General features: G+C 34.6%; 2 protein-coding genes across 7 annotated transcripts; both read right to left on the minus strand.

Moving 5' to 3' along the window:
• Window positions 1–1159: 1159 nt before the first annotated feature.
• On the minus strand, window positions 1160–6779 carry LOC149482656 (uncharacterized). The gene is made up of 7 exons (XM_089703469.1): window positions 6473–6779; window positions 5257–5375; window positions 5105–5185; window positions 4480–4588; window positions 3926–4017; window positions 1956–2103; window positions 1160–1599 (listed from the first exon to the last, which is right to left on the minus strand). The coding sequence occupies exons 1-7, from the start codon at window positions 6498–6500 to the stop codon at window positions 1445–1447; spliced, it is 732 nt and encodes a 243-aa protein (XP_089559595.1). The 5' UTR covers window positions 6501–6779; the 3' UTR covers window positions 1160–1444.
• A 1393-nt stretch (window positions 6780–8172) lies between these two features.
• On the minus strand, window positions 8173–14430 carry LOC149482657 (uncharacterized). 6 transcript variants are annotated; one of them, XM_089703253.1, is made up of 14 exons: window positions 13861–14430; window positions 13638–13765; window positions 13365–13442; window positions 12006–12711; window positions 11574–11915; window positions 11057–11498; window positions 10522–10898; window positions 10178–10385; window positions 9888–10051; window positions 9577–9790; window positions 9352–9437; window positions 9049–9274; window positions 8890–8972; window positions 8187–8813 (listed from the first exon to the last, which is right to left on the minus strand). In XM_089703253.1, the coding sequence occupies exons 2-11, from the start codon at window positions 13745–13747 to the stop codon at window positions 9391–9393; spliced, it is 2688 nt and encodes an 895-aa protein (XP_089559379.1). In that variant the 5' UTR covers window positions 13748–13765; window positions 13861–14430; the 3' UTR covers window positions 8187–8813; window positions 8890–8972; window positions 9049–9274; window positions 9352–9390. The 6 variants fall into 6 exon arrangements, with proteins under 6 accessions (XP_089559382.1, XP_089559379.1, XP_089559380.1 ...); XM_089703254.1 differs by having other exon boundaries at window positions 13922–13940; XM_089703256.1 differs by having other exon boundaries at window positions 8173–8813; window positions 8916–8972; window positions 13638–14430.
• Between the last annotated feature and the right edge of the window lie 4130 nt (window positions 14431–18560).

Below are 18560 nucleotides of genomic sequence, written 5' to 3' on the forward strand. Positions count from 1 at the left end.
TTATGCAACTGGATAGCCAGCTTTCTCAAGGCACGAAGCATTAAGGTCGTTGTCGACGGAACATGCTCAGAATCCTTGCCTGTGAATGCTGGTGTTCCACAGGGTTGCGTGCTGTCGCCGACGCTATTCCTTTTGCATATTAATGATATGTTGCAAGTACGTGACATACATTGTTATGCTGATGATAGCACGGGCGACGCCGCATATACCGGTCTTGCAAATCTCTCTCAGGACCAAGTGGATGAGCATCGAAAACAACTTGTGTCTAAAATTGAGAAATCTCTGGAAGAAGTCTCAATTTGGGGCCAAAACAATCTCGTCCAGTTTAACCCCTCAAAGACGCAAGTTTGCGCATTCTCAGCTAAAAAGAGGTCTTTTGCAGTGTCACCTACATTCCAGAACACTCCTCTCAAAGCCACGCCATGCATCGGAATTCTCGGTATCGACATTGCGAGTGACGTACAATTCCGCGGTCATCTGGAAGACAAGGCTAAATTAGCCTCTAAGAAACTTGGGGTGCTCGCAAGAGCGAGACAGTACTTCACGCCAGCTCATCGCCTTCTACTCTACAAGGCTCAAGTTCGGCCACACATGGAGTACTGTTCTCACCTATGGGCTGGAGCACCCCAGTATCAGTTACTTCCATTTGACCGCCTTCAGCGTCGTGCCTGCCGCATTGTCGACCTACCTGAGCTCACCGATCGGCTGGATCCTCTGGCTTTGAGGCGCGATGTTGCGACTCTATGCGTATTCTATCGCATATACAACGGGGAGTGTTCTGAGGAACTATTTGCCTTAATACCACCTGCAGAATTCCACAACCGCACTGCCCGACACAAGCAAAAATATCATCCTCACCACCTGGATGCATGGCGCTCGTCAACCGTGCGTTTCTCACGGCACTTCCTGCCCCGAGCCACACTCCTGTGGAACAAATTACCACCTTCCGTGTTCCCCAACCAGTACGACATGGGAACCTTCAAACAAAGAGCCTACACCTTCCTGAAAAACCAATATCCTTCTTAAAGCCGGCAATACGATCGCAGTGTTCCTAACGCTGTGATCGTCATGGGCGGCGTCTATCACCTACCACCAAGTGAGTCGCCTGCCCTATTGCCAGGGTTATTATAAAAAAAAAAAAAAAAAAAAAAAAGAAAACAAATGAAAAGATAAATCATTCCATAATTAATCAATAGTTATCCTCTAAAAGATGTTACCATTTCTCAAAAAACCTCACATTCTTACCGAGAATATTTTGTAAACAACTTTTCCTAAACAACCGCCATTGTCCCGCGCAAAAAATTCAAAACGAATTCTTTTTGCATCTGTCATTACGTTGACATTTATGACATTTCCGATTTTTAAATAATGCCGCGTACACACCGCGCGACTTTTATCGATATCCAAACTTTTGACATTTCATTTTTTTTCTTTTTTATTTGTCTTACTTATCGCAATCCTGTACCAGTTGTACACTATCTTCGCCGCGCCGGCTCGCGTGCGGTCTTCGTAACGGCCTGGGATGTTGGAGTATGGAGAATTTGTCTGTTTGTTGGTTGCTTTGCTTCTTATTTAACGCCGCGCGGAGGTGGCTCTCGCCTGGAATTGAAAATGTACATGTTAATTGGCTAATTGCAAAAAAATATTCCTAAAATGCCGATAGATTCACGTTTTTTCGAAATTATTCAGAGAGCTTCTTAAGGCTCACTCAGAGAAATTAAATGTTTATTAAACGAATTATTGACAATAATGTTAATGGATATGGATGTTATGATATTTGTTTTAATTGAATTATGTCACGAGTGTGTAGGTTGCTCTGGTTCTTACCAACTGAAAATCAACAAATACTACAAATATATTTACACAAATAAACAATCAACATAAACCACATTTTAAATCGTAAAAAAACATTAGACTTTTGATACAATCCTATAACAGTCCCGTAATATACTCACCGGGTAACGAAAGCGGTCGTCCACACAGCGCCAAGTCGTGTGCTCTCGGCGACACAGAGCGGGAAGAGCGCGCGCGACTGTTGCCGCTCTGTGGCCGCGTGTCGTCGCACCGTGTGCCGCGACGTGGAGATCTATTACCTAATAGCTCCTGCCAATGTAATAAATCTTATGATGAAATATTAATATACCTACGTACATATAATTTTGAATGATAGCTATTCACGACACGACAAAACAATAAGTCATAGTCACGACAATCCAATTAAGAATAGGATCGATTCGGCGCCATATTGTGACGATATAAGCAGTAACGTTTGTTGTTAAATGTGCGTCACGAAAATTAAAGTAACTAAAAGCTATCCAATAGGAATTTCTAGAGCAAATTTTATTTTTCGAGACATACAAATTACAGGTCAGTCACAGAGGAAATATCAAGATTTTGCTATTCTTAATTGGACTGCATTTATGTTTTAGAATTTAGACCAAAGAATTGCAGTTAAGAGCCAACAAAACGAGTGATAGAATTTAAAATTAGGTTTTCCTATTATCTATTGCTGTTTCCTCCTCCAATACTGGACCGATTTTATTACTTTTTTATAATTTAGTGAAAAGTATAGGCTATGTTCCTACGTTTTGCTTTTTTTATATAATGTTCAAAAATTAGTTTTATGGAATACGGAACATAACGGAAAATCTGTCTTATTTCTTACCTTTTGAAAGATTCATATCTTTTTTAATAATTAAGATATGACAAAAAGGAAAACGTAGGAACATGGCTAAAGTTACAATAGATTAATAGTAAAAAATATATTGCTCTAGTGGCACAATCCAGGGAGGAAACAGGGGACTACGTTTGTATGGAAAAACGGCTCTTTTGTTTGCTCTTAACATTTTCGACAAACAAAAAAAGTTTTTTATTTATGTTTTAGTAATAGAAGCATAGCTAAACTAATAATCGTGTCTGAAACCTGAATACAATGTAAACAATGAAAATATTATAAATTTATGCATAAATGCATATATCAGTAAGTTCAATGACACTGTATTTTCTAGCTGAATAATAATTACATGCAAATTATTCGTGCAAAAAGAAGTAAAACAAACATTCCAAGTACAAACAAAGTAAAAGTTTACGTGATTATCCAATTATTTATAAAGAATGACGTTGTGAATTGCCTTTGCAATTAACTTAAAATGTTGCTATGTTTGAGAATGTGCAAATTGAGTTTTAATATTAAAGTACATAACATGAATTATATACAAACTATAATAATGAGTACAAATTATTTACACAATAAACATTTTTTACTTAAAGATGATCTGAATTAAAAAAGCGTGTTAAAAAGAGATACCCACTTTGTTGATTAGATAATTTGATAACAAAGATTTCAGATGAGTAAATTTTTATCAAAAACAATAATTTGTGCTATATGCAATATGCATATTATAGTTTTGTTTTAAAAAGCACGTTGATACATGTTATATATAAAATTCTCGTGTCACAATGTTAGTCTGCATACTCCTCCGAAACGGGTGGACCGATTCTCATGAAATTTTCTGTGCATATCGGGTAAGTCTGAGAATCGGCCAACATCTATTTTTCATATGTACCACGGGCGAAGCCGGGGCGGGCCGCTAGTTTAAATAAATAATTTGGTTTTATGTATGTACAATCACAACTACAAGAAACACTGTGGAATGTTGCATTATATCTTTATCACAAAACAAACCGAGTCTGGATGTATTGATTGCAATACATACTAACATTTATACGATAAATAAGTTCACAATATATGAATGAAGTATTTTTTTACATTTTTTATTTACATATTCTACCACCCACTCACCACATATTATTTCTCATTTTCAATTGTGTATTGATTCTAAGTGCTTCACATTAATTTATAAATAAACAAATAAGTAATAATAACCATAGCCCGCTACAAACACATAAATACAAAATTAGTAACCTTCTCCTGTGAATTGACGGAATAAGCGCTATATGAGACCGGACTCTCCGCTCCAAAGTCGAACGCGCTCGACGCGCGGTACGATATCGTATCTATCCAAGCGGCAGGCAAATATGTTAATTATTAGTTAACAAGCTTTTTTAAGTTAGTAGGAAGTTAGATAAAAATGATTCTGATGTAAAATGCTATAAAAAATGGACAATTCTGTTCAAGTTGGGTCTTTTTATTCAAAGTTATAGAAAAATATACAGATTTTTTTTATAGCAATCTGTAAATGACTAAAAGTAGTTTTAAGAAGTATTTGTTGAGACTAACATCTGAACAGTTTAAAACTGAGATTTTTATACTAAGCATGTTTCTGAATTAATAATTTACATTGTCATATAATATGATGATGAATATTCATCAAACTTAAATATGCCAAGGTTCCCTATAATCATTTATATTTCAGAATGTTATAAAGAAACATGCATATTGTTAATTTATCAGATTTATGTTAATTGCAGAAATATTGTTAATAAAATCACAAGGTGAATTTTAGATAAATAACATACCATGTGGCCAACAGCTAGTAGGGGGTGGTGACCGTATCATATGCTCATGGACTTCTTTAAGTGTAAGAGGATCATCCTCAACAAAATCAAGGGCTGCGCTACCAAACTCCTGGAATATTTTAAATGGAATGCGTGAATTTGTGCCTATTGCACTAGTTGACTTAATTTGTCCTGCGTATGTATGAACTGTCTGTAACTTAAATATAAAAAATGTTTTTGTACTAAAAGGAGTTATCGGTAAGTAGCTCTCAATATATCTATTGCTTAATGACATACACATACCTAGTGCGTTCTCTTACAAGCAGCTATTGATATTATTTACAAAAAAAAACGAAAAATGAAATTGATATTTTTGATTGAAAAATACCTTTATAGGTACCCGCAGCTTCGCCCGCGCAGTCAAAGAAAAACCCGCATAGTTCCCGTTCCCGTGGGATTTCTGGGATAAAACCTATCCTATTTCCCGGGGTAAAAAGTAGCCTATGTCCTTTCTCGGGTATCAAAATATCTCTATACCAAATTTCATGCAAATTGGTTCAGAAGTTAAGGCGTGATTGAGTAACAGACAGACAGACAGAGTTACTTTCGCATTTATAATATTAGTATGGATTGTATTGGGTCTTACCTGCGACATTAAAATCGTATCATCCGAAACACATTCCTCCCTGTGGCTTTCAATCAAACTCTCTCTACTCGCCATTACCTGCTGCAACGTAATAAATAATTTATTCATAACAAGCATTGCGTGTGCATTATATAAACAGAAATATTACGCACCTGTAAATAAGGATTGTCTTGGCGCGATAACCTGAGCGCTTCCATGTCTTGAGCTATGTTTCTCGTCCTTCCTGGTGTTAATAAAACTGCAGGGGATCCACTCATCGTAGGGCCTAATACGGGGTTTCTTTAGAGAACTGCCGCACGTATTATAGGGTTTTTGTGGGGGGGGGATGGGGGGGAGGAGGGGGGGACCCTCCCACCAAAAGGGGAAAGTTAGGAAACCTATAGTTTTGGAGAAAAATCAATTTTCCTATTCTAACCTCAAAATGTATGGAATTGGTGTAACAAAAATTTTACGATACATAAATAAAATACAAACAAGTTGTGAAAACCTACGTAGTTTTTTTTATTTGAGTGGGAATCGCCCTAAAGTCGCTTCTGGCAGTTCAAATGTTAACCTAATACGCTCGTCGCTTCGCTCCTCGCTACCTATTTGAATACTAAAAGTTTAATAGTTTTTTAAACTACGTAGATTTTTTTAAAGCTATTGCATAGCTTCTATCGCGGGCCTTGAGCGCGGGGACCGAATCCAGAAATTGCGGAACGAAAAACCTCACGCTCCCCACTCCGACGGGCATGGAGGCACCTCCGGGCTTGAAGGCATGCTATGCAATAGCTTTGCCGCGGCCGCGGCAGTCCCCGAGTGCCACACGTCTTTTTTGTTTCAGTTTGAGTGGGAATCGCCCTTTAGTCGCTTCTGGCACTCGCCGGCCGCTGCCGCGGCACGCTCGCTTCGCTCGCTCGGCTCGTGCGGCAGTTCAAGAGTTAACCTAACACGCTCGTCGCTTCGCTCCTCGCTACCTATTTGGATATTGAAAATAAAAGTTTAATAGTTTTTTAACCTACGTAGATTTTTTTTTTGTTTGAGTAGGAATCGCCCTAAAATCGCTTTTGGCACTCGCCGGCCGCAGCGTAAAGTCACAGTACAGTGAAATGGAACGTCTTGGTCCGCTTTTTTGCACAACAAAACGGATAAATGCACTTTTTTCGCACAAAAAATTATTAACTTTAAAAATTAATAACTAAAAAACTACAAGTTTCCTAACGATAATATTTTAGAATTACAATCTTACATTACCTAGCTAACTAAAAATATAAATATTTCCAACAAATTCGTGCGGCAGTTAACTAAAGCCAACCCCCTAATACTAATACGAGACAATGTTTATTATTGATTCATTCAAATAGTATGTATTTTATAGACAGTACTTACCAGATAGAGAGTCGTTACTGCTTTGCATTTTGTAAGAATGGTCCTTATATTTTTAAACTCTGTTTAATTCTGAAAAGGAAACATGTAATGCGCATAGGGTGTACAACTGTTATGGTAAACGATTCCGACTTTTCTTATGCAGTTTGCTGATGTTATTTCGATAAATTACAACCTGTAATGCTATAATTTAATTGAATTACAAGGGTTTGTAAAGCTCGCAATGTTAAATTGAAAATAATTCTTTAATATGCAATAGCGATCACCACCAAGTCTTTTGTAACTTGACAGTGACAATTCATTATCTTCTATCTTGACAGTTGACAGTTAAGATTTGTGTTGCCATGCATGTGCAAAGTTGCTAGATTACAATTTGTTTTAAATAATAATATTGCCATTGATGAAATTGAATACTGTTATGTCCTTTTAATAAAAACCCTGTGCAGTCTGTATCCCGAAAAAGGGCCATTACGTAGAGTGCGTTTCACGAAAGAGTTCCCCTGCCGTTATGTTGGCTTACCTGACTGTCAAAAACGAAAATATTTTTTTATAATCAAAAATGACAGAGAAAATATTCTCCTTTCTAGGCAGCCGACCCCGTAAGATAAGGCTAGGAAGAAAGGAGAATATTTTCTCTGTCATTTTTGATTAAAAAAAAATATTTTCGTTTTTGACAGTCAGGTATGCCAACATAACGGCAGGGGAACTCTTTCGTGAAACGCACTCTAGACAGGGCCATTATGTAGATTGTAGCGGAAATAAATCGTGTAGTTTTGAAAATCGCAGATCGCTAGTTATTCCTTGACATGTCCAGATGATGATGATATCGAGTCTTCAACTCGACTTATTTTTGAAGCAATAATTGTAAATTGTTAAAATAAAGTTTTTTCGAAAGAAGCCATTTGTAAATAAGAACAGTAGGTAAATTTTAAATTAAAAACCTTTGGATTTTTTTTTATTATGTACCTTATTGTCAGCTGCTCACTCTGTTATATTATGGCCAAAAAATGTTACCAATCTGTGTTATGAACCTTTTAAGTTATTTTTTTTTTTTAATTTTGTATATTAAGGTGATTGCTACGATCTGTTCCCAGCCAATGTCCCGCTAGATGGCGCTGAATTCTACATTTCTAGTTTATTTGAGTTTTTGCGTAATTGGAAAAGATTAAGGTCGTAGGAATAGTCATGGCGATTACTGAATATTATATTTTATTTAAATATGTCATATCATTGCCTTAAAATCCACCCAATTCGGTAAAACCATGCGTTTTAACATCTGTCATTGCATACAGGGTCGTTTACACACACAGACGTATACAAAAATGATAAAGATTTAACTCTAGATGGCGTGAATCGTGAAACACAGACGTATACAAAAATGATAAATAAAGATTTAACTCTAGATGGCGTGAATCTAAAACAAGTTTTCCATTTTTCTGTATGGGTAGACAAAACTTAAAAACGCCACCTGCTACGGTTTATATTATGAACGATTAGCTTTCCGCCCGCATTTTAAAAAAAACCCGCATAGTTCCCGTTCCCGTGGGATTTCCGGGATAAAACCTATTCAATGTGTCCAAGTTACGTTCTATATGTGTGCTCAATTTCATTGTAATCGGTTCAGTAGTATTTGCGTGAAACACACACATACACATCCTCACAAACTTTCGCATTAGTAGGAAGTAGGATTGTTATAAAAATAAAAGTTATATTTGTTGGTGTAAGTAAACTATTTTATTGTAATTTTGGGAAATAAATAATGTCAAAATTGATTACAATAAAAAGCAGTTTTATTTTATTACATTACACTATTGTTTTTTTTATCAAAACATGTATTTGAAGAAGAATATACCGATCCATGCCTATTCACTCAAAACTAATAACACTAATGATAAGTAAATTATTTCAGTAACATTTTTTTTTTTTTTTTAAAGGCACCCGTCATCACAGGGTGTTCGCGCCACCTCTGGATTATAGTCCAGAGACATTTTTTGCTTTTTATTTATTTTTTTTGTATGGATAATATTAAATTACAATTAAGAAATACAATATAACATACTACTTTAAAACAAGATAAAAAATACTGGATTAAATTACAAATAAGTAACTTTTACTAAAACATAGTAACATATGATTTTGCTTTTAGCTAGTAAGCATGTATGCCTAATGAAGTATTTTTCACCTTCTGGTTTTACAGTAAATACAAAATAAAAAGAAATATACAGTGGTTATGTAGATTCTATACAAACTACAACCAAAATACAATTATAACAAAAATCGTTTGACTTGTGATTTCACTCTCTGCCTTGAAACTTCCTGTCTTGAAACCACTGCTACACTGGTGCTGCAAAGAAAACATACTAAATATATTTGTTACTTTTTGACAAATACTGTTTGGCATTCATTTCAAACGGTTGTACCATCAATCTCCAAAACTTGACGGTACCTCCACTGCACTCTCTGCCTTGAAACTTCCTGTCTTGAAACCACTGCTACACTGGTGCTGCAAAAAAAACATACTAAATATATTTGTTACTTTTTGACAAATACTGTTTGGCATTCATTTCAAACGGTTGTACCATCAATCTCCAAAACTTGACGGTACCTCCACTGCACTCTCTGCCTTGAAACTTCCTGTCTTGAAACCACTGCTACACTGGTGCTGCAAAGAAAACATACTAAATATATTTGTTACTTTTTGACAAATACTACAACCAAAATACAATTAGAACAAAAATCATTTGACTTGTTGATTTCACTCTCTGACTTGAAACTTCCTGTCTTGAAACCACTGCTACACTGGTGCTGCAAAGAAAACATACTAAATATATTTGTTACTTTTTGACAAATACTGTTTGGCATTCACTTCAAAATGGTAGTACCATCAATCTCCAAATTTGCTCTAAAATAAAAATCGCCTTCTATTCTTTGCTTGAATTTTCAATTGATGTTGCAGGAGCATTTTTCACTGGAATAATAATATAATTTATTATATCTAAATATAATATTTTTTATTCAGATCTTTTCACGTAAAGGAGGCCTGTGTCCCACCAGTTGGAACATATTGATGGGCTTTATGAAGTAAATAAAACTGTGAGTGTACATACCATTCAAATCTATACATTTCGCATTTTTTTGAACACGTCTCAATATTATTTCAGGCAGAATACAGTTTTTAAAAAATTCAGATAATTTGGGCATCATATTACTGATAAATTCATTATCTCGACAAACTTCTATTACAGTCAAAGGTTTAGTGACTGAAATAAAACATATGAAGTAGCACTTATTCATTTTGCTGACACGCATTTGTCCTTGGATCTGAAATAAAATTTGAATATAGTAAGAAATTTCACATTATACCTATTAGTGTCTTGTTTAGAATTTTAATGTGTCATGTAATAGAATTTTAATTTACTTGATGGTAATAATCATGCTTTTTATTCATGACTAAAACATTATTATCCAGTTTTAGAGGAAAATTCTTCTTTTCTAGTGCAGCTGCTTCTAGGCTTTGATCTCTCCTAGCTAATGATGGAAAGCACTTGATCTCAACAATAGCTCTCTCATTTTCAATTATACCTGTAGCAAATTATCATAAAATATAAAACACTGAGAAAACACTGTTTTTTTTTTCTCGCAATTATAACTACATAGTTATTATCTTTGCTAAACACGAAGATTGAAGTTTGATAAAGAAAAACTTACCATCTGGACTACCTGCTAAAAATCCAAATTCTTCATCAATAAAAAGACCTGAAGGTCTGACAATTTTATTATATTGTTGCATGAACATGCTTTTTGCTACATTCTCATATTGCTGCCCATATAACATATCTTTCGTGCAAATATTCTTTTTATACAGAATATCCTTTACATGATTGTGGCATGGCGTGGTGGTACGGCGTTTGCAAACCTGTGAAGAGAAATATCCAGAAAAACTAAATGCATGTTATGGTTTACTTTAGAAATGTTAATTTTCTAGATATTTTACCAGAAATATATGTTTATATACATTTCTGCTAACATCATTATCACACCACACAACTCACCATTCCAAATTGACTGGCAGTCAAACGGTCACTCCTATGAGTATTATATAAATCATTATCATGCTGTCCTACAGTGGAGATTTCAATCAAAGCAATGTCTTCTGGTGACTTTTGGAATTCTGTTAGCCGTTCTTCACACTGTATTTTCAACTGTGCTTCATCAATATCAATAGGATCACAAGCTTCGGGTCCATAGTGCTTATCTGGTTGGGATTTCTCTCTTGGAGCAAATAATCGTTTGCGTGTCGAAGATTGCTGTCGTATTCTGCTCTGTTCCTTCCGTTTTATGTACTTTTTAAAATGTGTCCCTGGACTCTGTGTGGTCTGCTTTTTCCATGCAGTTTCATGCCATTTGTGTCCCTTAGCAAGTGATAGGCCTGAAAACATATTTAAATGTTATATTTCAAAAAAGACATGTTGCATATTGCATATAAATTAGAATAAATGGGCTGGAGAATAATGATATTCCATAGCCACAATCAAAGAATTTCTTGCTGGTTCTAATAATTCCTGACTGTTATTACTGTATATTTACCTGCCACATGAACACGCCGCTGGTAAGAACCCCCTTTTCCTAAACTTATTCGTTTTCCACAGTTGAATTTGTTTATTACGCTCATAAAGTTTTCTGCCACATTTGTTGTCTCATTAGACAAACGACCTGCCTTCAAAGCAATTTTTTCATTGGCTGCATAAATCAGAGCCCACACCTCTGGAGCATTATTTTTCAGACTTTCTACATGATTTTCTTCCCTCTTTTCACTTCCATCTGTTAATGTTTTATTGACATTGCAGTAATAATCCTTGCAGTTTTCATGTACTCCGAATACATGAAGTGGGACATTTCTCAAATCTGCTGCCATAGCAGTATGCTCACTGCTACACATGATAATTTTCCGTGCTACTAGTGTAAGCTTCATCACCTTCGGCTTCAGAATATTTCGCCCAGAAAGAGGGAGTTTAGTGTTGGCCAAGATCTAAAAAGCACAAAATATAAATACAGAATTCACTGATCTTGAATTTGACTTTACAAATTTGATTTATTAATTTACCTTGTAGAGTGCACTGGTATAGTTTTTGATAACATGATTCTTGCATTCAATTTTTTTTATTATGTTCCCATATGACACTTTCTCTTTCAATTTTGCAAACACCGAGGAGTCTCCGTCACCAATAAAACTCAAATAGCGAAGTTGATGTATTTCTTCACTCTTTTGAAAACCTTCCACAATAATATCTGATTCCATTGCTGTAGATGGTCCAGTAAAATTTTTGCAGCAGTTATGTGCTTTCATATCCAGGTTTCTCCTCTCATAATATTGACATGTATAACAATATTTGTTTCTAACACCAAGAAATAGACATTTTTTAGTTTCTTTACCAATAATGCAGGCCTGGAAATGAAAAGCAACACTCGTAAAAATAATGTACATAACAAAAATGTCATAAAGAACTAAATTTGTTTTAGTAAAATATTAACTTACCATACCAGATGATGAATTAAAGTTATGCCCATATGACCTTTTCAACCATCCTCCATCTACATATACAGTAACAAATGGAACACCGTCTGAAGACACATGACCTTTTTGTATTGCAATTGATCTCTCTTGTTCACCAGCTATTTTAATTTCCTCTGTCAAATGTTCAAACCACACACTGCCTAATTTTTTTTCAATACGACGAAATTTGTTAGCTGACATTGTTGGAATATCCATAAGACTTGTGATATGAGCTGCTTGAGTGTAGAAGCTACCAGATGTGACAGTTGCCCACACAAATGCAGTATTTATTTTATCACTGCTCTCCGTAAAATGCCTCCACACTTTATCACACATACTGCACTTGAAAATCAATTCACTTCTAAATCCATCAAGCCTTTCACTAACAAATTCAATTTGTGAAGATTCACACATATTTCGATGTCTTTCCATAAGAAATGCCCACTGTATTACATGCTTCAAGTCCACAATGCGATACCCAGATATTCCAGATAAACATTTATTTTGACAAGGTTCCACAATCAATTGAAATGAATCAATTTCCGGATCAGGTTGCGGCCAATGAATCTCTACAGGTTCAACCACAGGTTCAGCTGTCATTGTGCTAGTACTAGGAACACTGTAGGTGGCCTCTAGGCGGATTTTCGGTTTTACACGAGCATATGTTCTTAGTTGTGTATTCTGGGTACTGAAAGAAAAGAAACAAATTGTGATCTAACCATAATAAAAGTATAATACGTATATCCTAGATCTATTTTCTCCTTTATCAATATTTCGTGGGTTTTTTACGCCATCTTATGGTTTTAGACTAAAAGCAGCACACATGACAACTTACTGACCCTACATAACTATAAGAAGATCCCTTTGTAAATGAGTATAATATTACAACTCGATTATCTCGAAAACTATCAACCTTAGAGAAAAAATACAAAGAATAAAAAGGGTTTATTTTAGGCTATTCTTGCCGATAAAACCATAAAAAATAGGTATTATATAGACTAAAAAAAAAATTCTAAATTTCGACTAAGTCCAGATCCCATTGTAAATGAGTATATTATAACTCGATTATCTCGAAAACTATCAACCTTAGAGAAAAAATACAAAGAATAAAAAGGGTTTATTTTAGCCTATTCTTGCCGATAAAACCATAAAAATAGATGTTATACTGACTAAAAAAAAAAATTTCAAAATTTCGTCTGTCCAGATCCCTAGCGCCCCCAAGGCTACACTCCGACCCGTCATCAAAATGGCGGCCAGGCGCATTAGCAATTTGCGGGGATTATACCTACATGTAGTGTTCCTTTTATGAGCAACAATAAACCATGCATAATTGATACATACATTATAGAGTTATCTATGACGATTTCTTCATTCACTGGCTTCTTCTTCGTTTCTTCAGTACGCCAAACTTTCACACGGCTGTAATACAATATATGAATGAATCTTTTGCATGCCGAAAATGTAGGTAGGTAAATAAATAGATACCTCGTGTCATCGTGAAATAGCGCGAAATCCCTACATCCAAACTTGGCCGTGTTTACGTCTTCGTAACTAATTCTGTTTCTGGCTTCTTAGCCAGAAACAGAATTAGTTGTATTATGCAGGTTCACTTACCTCCCTTCACCATAATATCTCTTCATTGAACTTCGAACTCGTTTCAAAGATTTGCGCGCCCCCGAATATCCGTGTTGCCTGTACGACGCCTTGCTTGTTCGAACAGACATTTTAGGCGTAATCTAAATCTGAAAACAAATGAAAAACAAATGAAAAACGAAAGAATGCTTACTTTTAGACACTCAGTATTTGAATAAAATATAATAATATCGTAAGTCACAACCATATGTATTGAAAGATCGCAATTCGCAAGTGAATTGAAGAAAGATACCTAGGGTACTTACCTAGTCAGAATCCTTTATGATTGAGTTGCGTTCTGAAATAAGATCTAGAAAAATAAAATATTACAGTAAAATTTACTTATCTTTATATTTCAATGTTATCTTTATATACCTGGTATAAATGGCCGACGAATAAAAAAAAATCTTATTAGATTAGCGATTTATTTTAATTACGGAACAAAAAAAAAGGATTGTAAGTAACTGAATTATGTTTGTTTCTGAACGCACCATAAGTTTTCGACGACGCGCGACGTGAACGGAGTACGAGTAGAGTTATAGGTATACCACTGAGCAAGTAAGGTATACCTACCTACTTTGATAAAACAATCTAATAATATTGTGTGTCTGTCTGAAAATTCGGAAAAGCATATTTTGCCAATATTTGCAAGTTTGTGACTACTTTCGTAGTTTAAATATAGTAGGTAAAAAACAATGGTAATGTAAATTCTAAACAAACTACTACCAAAATACAATTAGAACAAAAATCATTTGACTTGTTTATTTCACCCAGAGGCCAGAGGTGGCTCGTGACAAAATTATATAGGTGTTCACTTGAAATAAAACAACGAAAATACAATAGCGTTAGCGGGATGATTTATTACAAAAAAATGAGCACCACATTTTATAAATGTCTATAACACTAAAAATTACAAAGTACAGGCTATTTCAAAACGAATTCAATGATTATCAATAATTAGTAAATCACCGAATTTGCATTCGCGAGCGTAGGTATCCATAGTGTTTGTCACTGACGGTCACTGACCTCTATAACTCAGTGGTGTTTGTGTGGCAACGTCGCGCGCGCAATTGCTATGGTCCGGGAGCCAGCAGCAGATTTTATGACCAAGTTCCTCTCAAGCGGTAATTAGTAAAATGCATCAGCTGATACGGGAGGCTACAACCGCTCACCCCCCCAACCGAGCGCCAGCTGACGTTCACGAGGCTTTATAATACTATACTCTCATGCGTCTGACGAATTATCTCTTGAGAGGAAATAGTTAACCAAATTTGCACCTGGCTCCCTAACCATACTGTCATGCGATGCGGCAACGTTGCGTGAGAATCAAAACGCTACTTGAGTACGGTTTATTATGAACGATTGTTATAAAAATAAAAGTAATACAATATACATATTTGTTGGCGTAAACTATTTTATTCATCATTAATTTTGGAAAATAAATAATGTCTAAATTGATTACAATAAAACGCAGTTTTATTTTATTACATTACACTATTGTTTTTTTTTTATCAAAACCTGTATGTATTTGAGTAGTTAGTAGCATATTATATTCTGAATTTCTGATCCATGCCTATTCACTCAAAACTAATAACACTAATGATTTGTAACAGTAAATTATTTCAATAGGTAGGTATTTGAACATTTCCCAACAAGACGTAAGAATAATTATTCGTAGGTATACAAGATACAATAACAAATCTAATACACTATTTATTATTTTATTATTTACTAGCGGTCCGCCCCGGCTTCGCCCGTGGTACATGTTTACGTTTTCTCTCCATAAGAAGTAAGAACCATCCTCGTACTTCAAGGAATATAATAAAAAAAGAATTATCTAAATCGGTTCAGCCGTTCTCGAGTTATGCGCTTACCAACACATTTTGCGATTCATTTTTATATATAAGACTAGCGGTCCGCCCCGGCTTCGCCCGTGGTACATGTTTACGTTTTCTCTACATAAGAACCATCCTCGTACTTCAAGGAATATAATAAAAAAAGAATTATCGAAATCGGTTCAGCCGTTCTCGAGTTATGCGCTTACCAACACATTTTGCGATTCATTTATATATATATATATATAAGATTATGTGAAAATAACCAGGAAGGTGAAAAAAACATATTTACGAAAACATAGTAACATATGGCTGTCGCTACAATAATTATACTTCAATTTTATCTTTTTATACCTAGTAGAACTGGCCGACGAATAAAAAAAATCGTATTAGAATACAATATATTACGGAACAAAAAAAGGATTGTAACTGAATTAGGTATGTTTGTTTCTGGGCGCACCGTTTTCGACGACGCGACGCGCGACGTAAGCGTATAGGTATAGGTACCTACTTTGCTAAAACAAACTAATAAAATTGTGTGTCTGTCTGAAAATTCGGAAAAGCATATTTTGCAAGTTTGTGATTACTTTGATAGTTTACCGATTTATAATAATTGTAATTGTAATTGTATAATACATATATCATTTGCAATGTGGTGAAATTTCATAAAAATCACGGGCCAATTTTTTGTTTTGAATCCCACCGAAAATATAATTGCGTTATTAGAATAATTAATTACTATACCTACCCACGATCAATTATTACAATATAGTCTCAAATGCATACTAGAGAAATATTGCAATTTGATTCAATTAAAATGCATAGCATACAAAAATAAATTCACAACACAAGAAATTCCGCGCGCAAATCATAGCGCGTGTCAATGAAATCAAGAATGTTTTATATCAAGCCGACGGGGACGAGCGACGACGCGACGCCGAACAAAAGTACCTACGACGGACGACCACGCTTCGAGTTGCCAAACACACAGCCAAACAACAATAATGAGTAATAAATTGTTTACAAAAAAAACAAGTTTTCCATTTTTCTGTATGAGTAGACAGAACTTCAAAACGCCACCTGCTACGGTTTATATTATGAACGATGGTTATAAAAATAAAAGTTATATTTGTTGGTGTAAACTATTTTATTGATCAATAATTTTGGAATTTAAAACTGTCAACATTGATAACAATAAAACGCAGTTTTATTTTATTACACTATTGTTTTTTTATCAAAACATGTATTTGAAGTACCATATAATATTATGCTGATCCAAGCATTTTCACTCAAAACTAATATCACTAATGATTTGTAAAAGTAAATTATTTCAATATACATTTCATAACCAACAAGTAAGAATAATTATTATTATTCCTACCTACAACAACAAACCTAAAACACTATTTACTATGGGAAAATAACCAGGAAGGTGAAAAACATTATATTACCTATTATTTACGATTTCGACGCACTCGACTTTTAGTAAAATATAGTAGGTAAACATAATATTATGGTTTTGATTTTTGCTACTAGTATAAGAAAACTGCGTGTTCAAACTACTTGTTTGTCTGTCTGAAAATTCGGAAGTACTTTGGTAGTTTACCGATTTATAATAATATTGTATATATCGTTGTTTAAAAAATATTCAAACACAATAAAATATGATATACTGATTTATCACTGGTTTCAGTGATGAACTGATGAGTCAATGTTAGCCACTATACTTTCGTCATACGTGTGTATGATTGATGTGATTTGCAACGTGGTGATATTTCAGAAAAATCACGGGTCAAATTGTCCCACCGAAAATATAACTGCGTTATAAGAATAACTATACCTACGATAAATTATACATAATACAATATAGTCTCAAATGCATACTAGTGAAATATTTTATTTGAATCAATAAAATAAAAAAAAAAATAAAAAATAATAATAATACAAAAATAAATTCACAACACAAGAAAATCCGCGCGCAAATCATAGCGCGTGACAATGAAATCAAGAACTTTCGAGCCGACGCGACGCGGACGACGAAGGAGCCTAACAAAAGTACCTACAATCATAGGCGGCTCGTGACAAAATTGTATGGCCGTGTTCACTTGAAATAAAACAACGAAAATAGGTACCTACAATAGCGTTAGCAGTACAAAAAAAATGAGCACCACATTATAAATGTCTATTTATACACTAAAAATTATAGAGTATTTCAAAACGAATTCAATTATTATTTAGCAATAATTAGAAAATCCCCGAATTTGCATTCGTGATCGTATTCATAGTGTTTGTCTACACTAATATTATAAAGAGGAAAACTTTGTTTGTTTGTTTGATTGTAATGAATAGGCTCATAAACTACTGGACATTTTACCAATGTTTGCAAGTTTGTGATTACTTTGATAGTTTACCGATTTATAATAATTGTATACTTATATCATTGTTTAAAAATATTCAAACACAATATGATATAGGTACTGATTTATCACTGGTTTCAGTGATGAACTGATGAGTCAATGTTAGCCACAATACTAATCACGAACAATAATGAGTAATAAATTGTTTACAAAAAAAAACATAGTTTCTAAGGTCATTAGTTTTATTTTATTTTATTGTTATTTTCTTTGAACGATTGGAAATGAAATTACTCAATTTTTACACAGAACTTTGATTTATTAGAATTATGCTCATTATGTATAAGATAACGAACGCGAATGCACGACATCTAGCGCGTCAATGTCTAAACATCGCCTTTCGTTTAGACATTGACGCGCTAGATCTGTAATAAGTATATAGTCTATGCGCTAGATGTCGTGCTTTATGTCGTGTTTCGCTTGGCAAAAGTCACGCACACTACTGTAGAAATGTCAAATTTTTCCGGTATTTTACTGTTGTTTTTCTAAGTAAATATTGTAAATTATTGATTAAAAAGGTCGAACGCGCACACATTTCATTATAGAGAAGTGATAAAATGATTAGTTTTAAAGAAATAGTGTCTGTGTTAAGTGTTTAGAGGTAATCAAAAATGTATGGAGGGACGGTCGGAACATCAACCTTAATGGTACAAGTC

This window comes from Colias philodice, chromosome 14, assembly GCF_061535455.1.
Source record: "Colias philodice isolate Cphi_HAF_F1 chromosome 14, ilColPhil1 Martin Lab GWU primary, whole genome shotgun sequence".
Lineage (NCBI taxonomy): Eukaryota > Metazoa > Arthropoda > Insecta > Lepidoptera > Pieridae > Colias > Colias philodice.

Coding starts and splice junctions, on each gene's coding strand:
- LOC149482657 (XM_089703256.1), bottom strand. CDS start 13,747: ATGTCTGTTCGAACAAGCAAGGCGTCGTACAGGCAACACGGATATTCG. Junction 10,386..10,521: donor CTGCCAGTCAATTTGGAATG/GTGAGTTGTGTG, acceptor TTCTCTTCACAG/GTTTGCAAACGCCGTACCAC. Junction 9,791..9,887: donor AGCATGATTATTACCATCAA/GTAAATTAAAAT, acceptor ATTTTATTTCAG/ATCCAAGGACAAATGCGTGT.
- LOC149482656 (XM_089703469.1), bottom strand. CDS start 6,500: ATGCAAAGCAGTAACGACTCTCTATCTG. Junction 4,589..5,104: donor ATACGATTTTAATGTCGCAG/GTAAGACCCAAT, acceptor AAAATATTCCAG/GAGTTTGGTAGCGCAGCCCT. Junction 2,104..3,925: donor CCGTCAATTCACAGGAGAAG/GTTACTAATTTT, acceptor TTACATTGGCAG/GAGCTATTAGGTAATAGATC.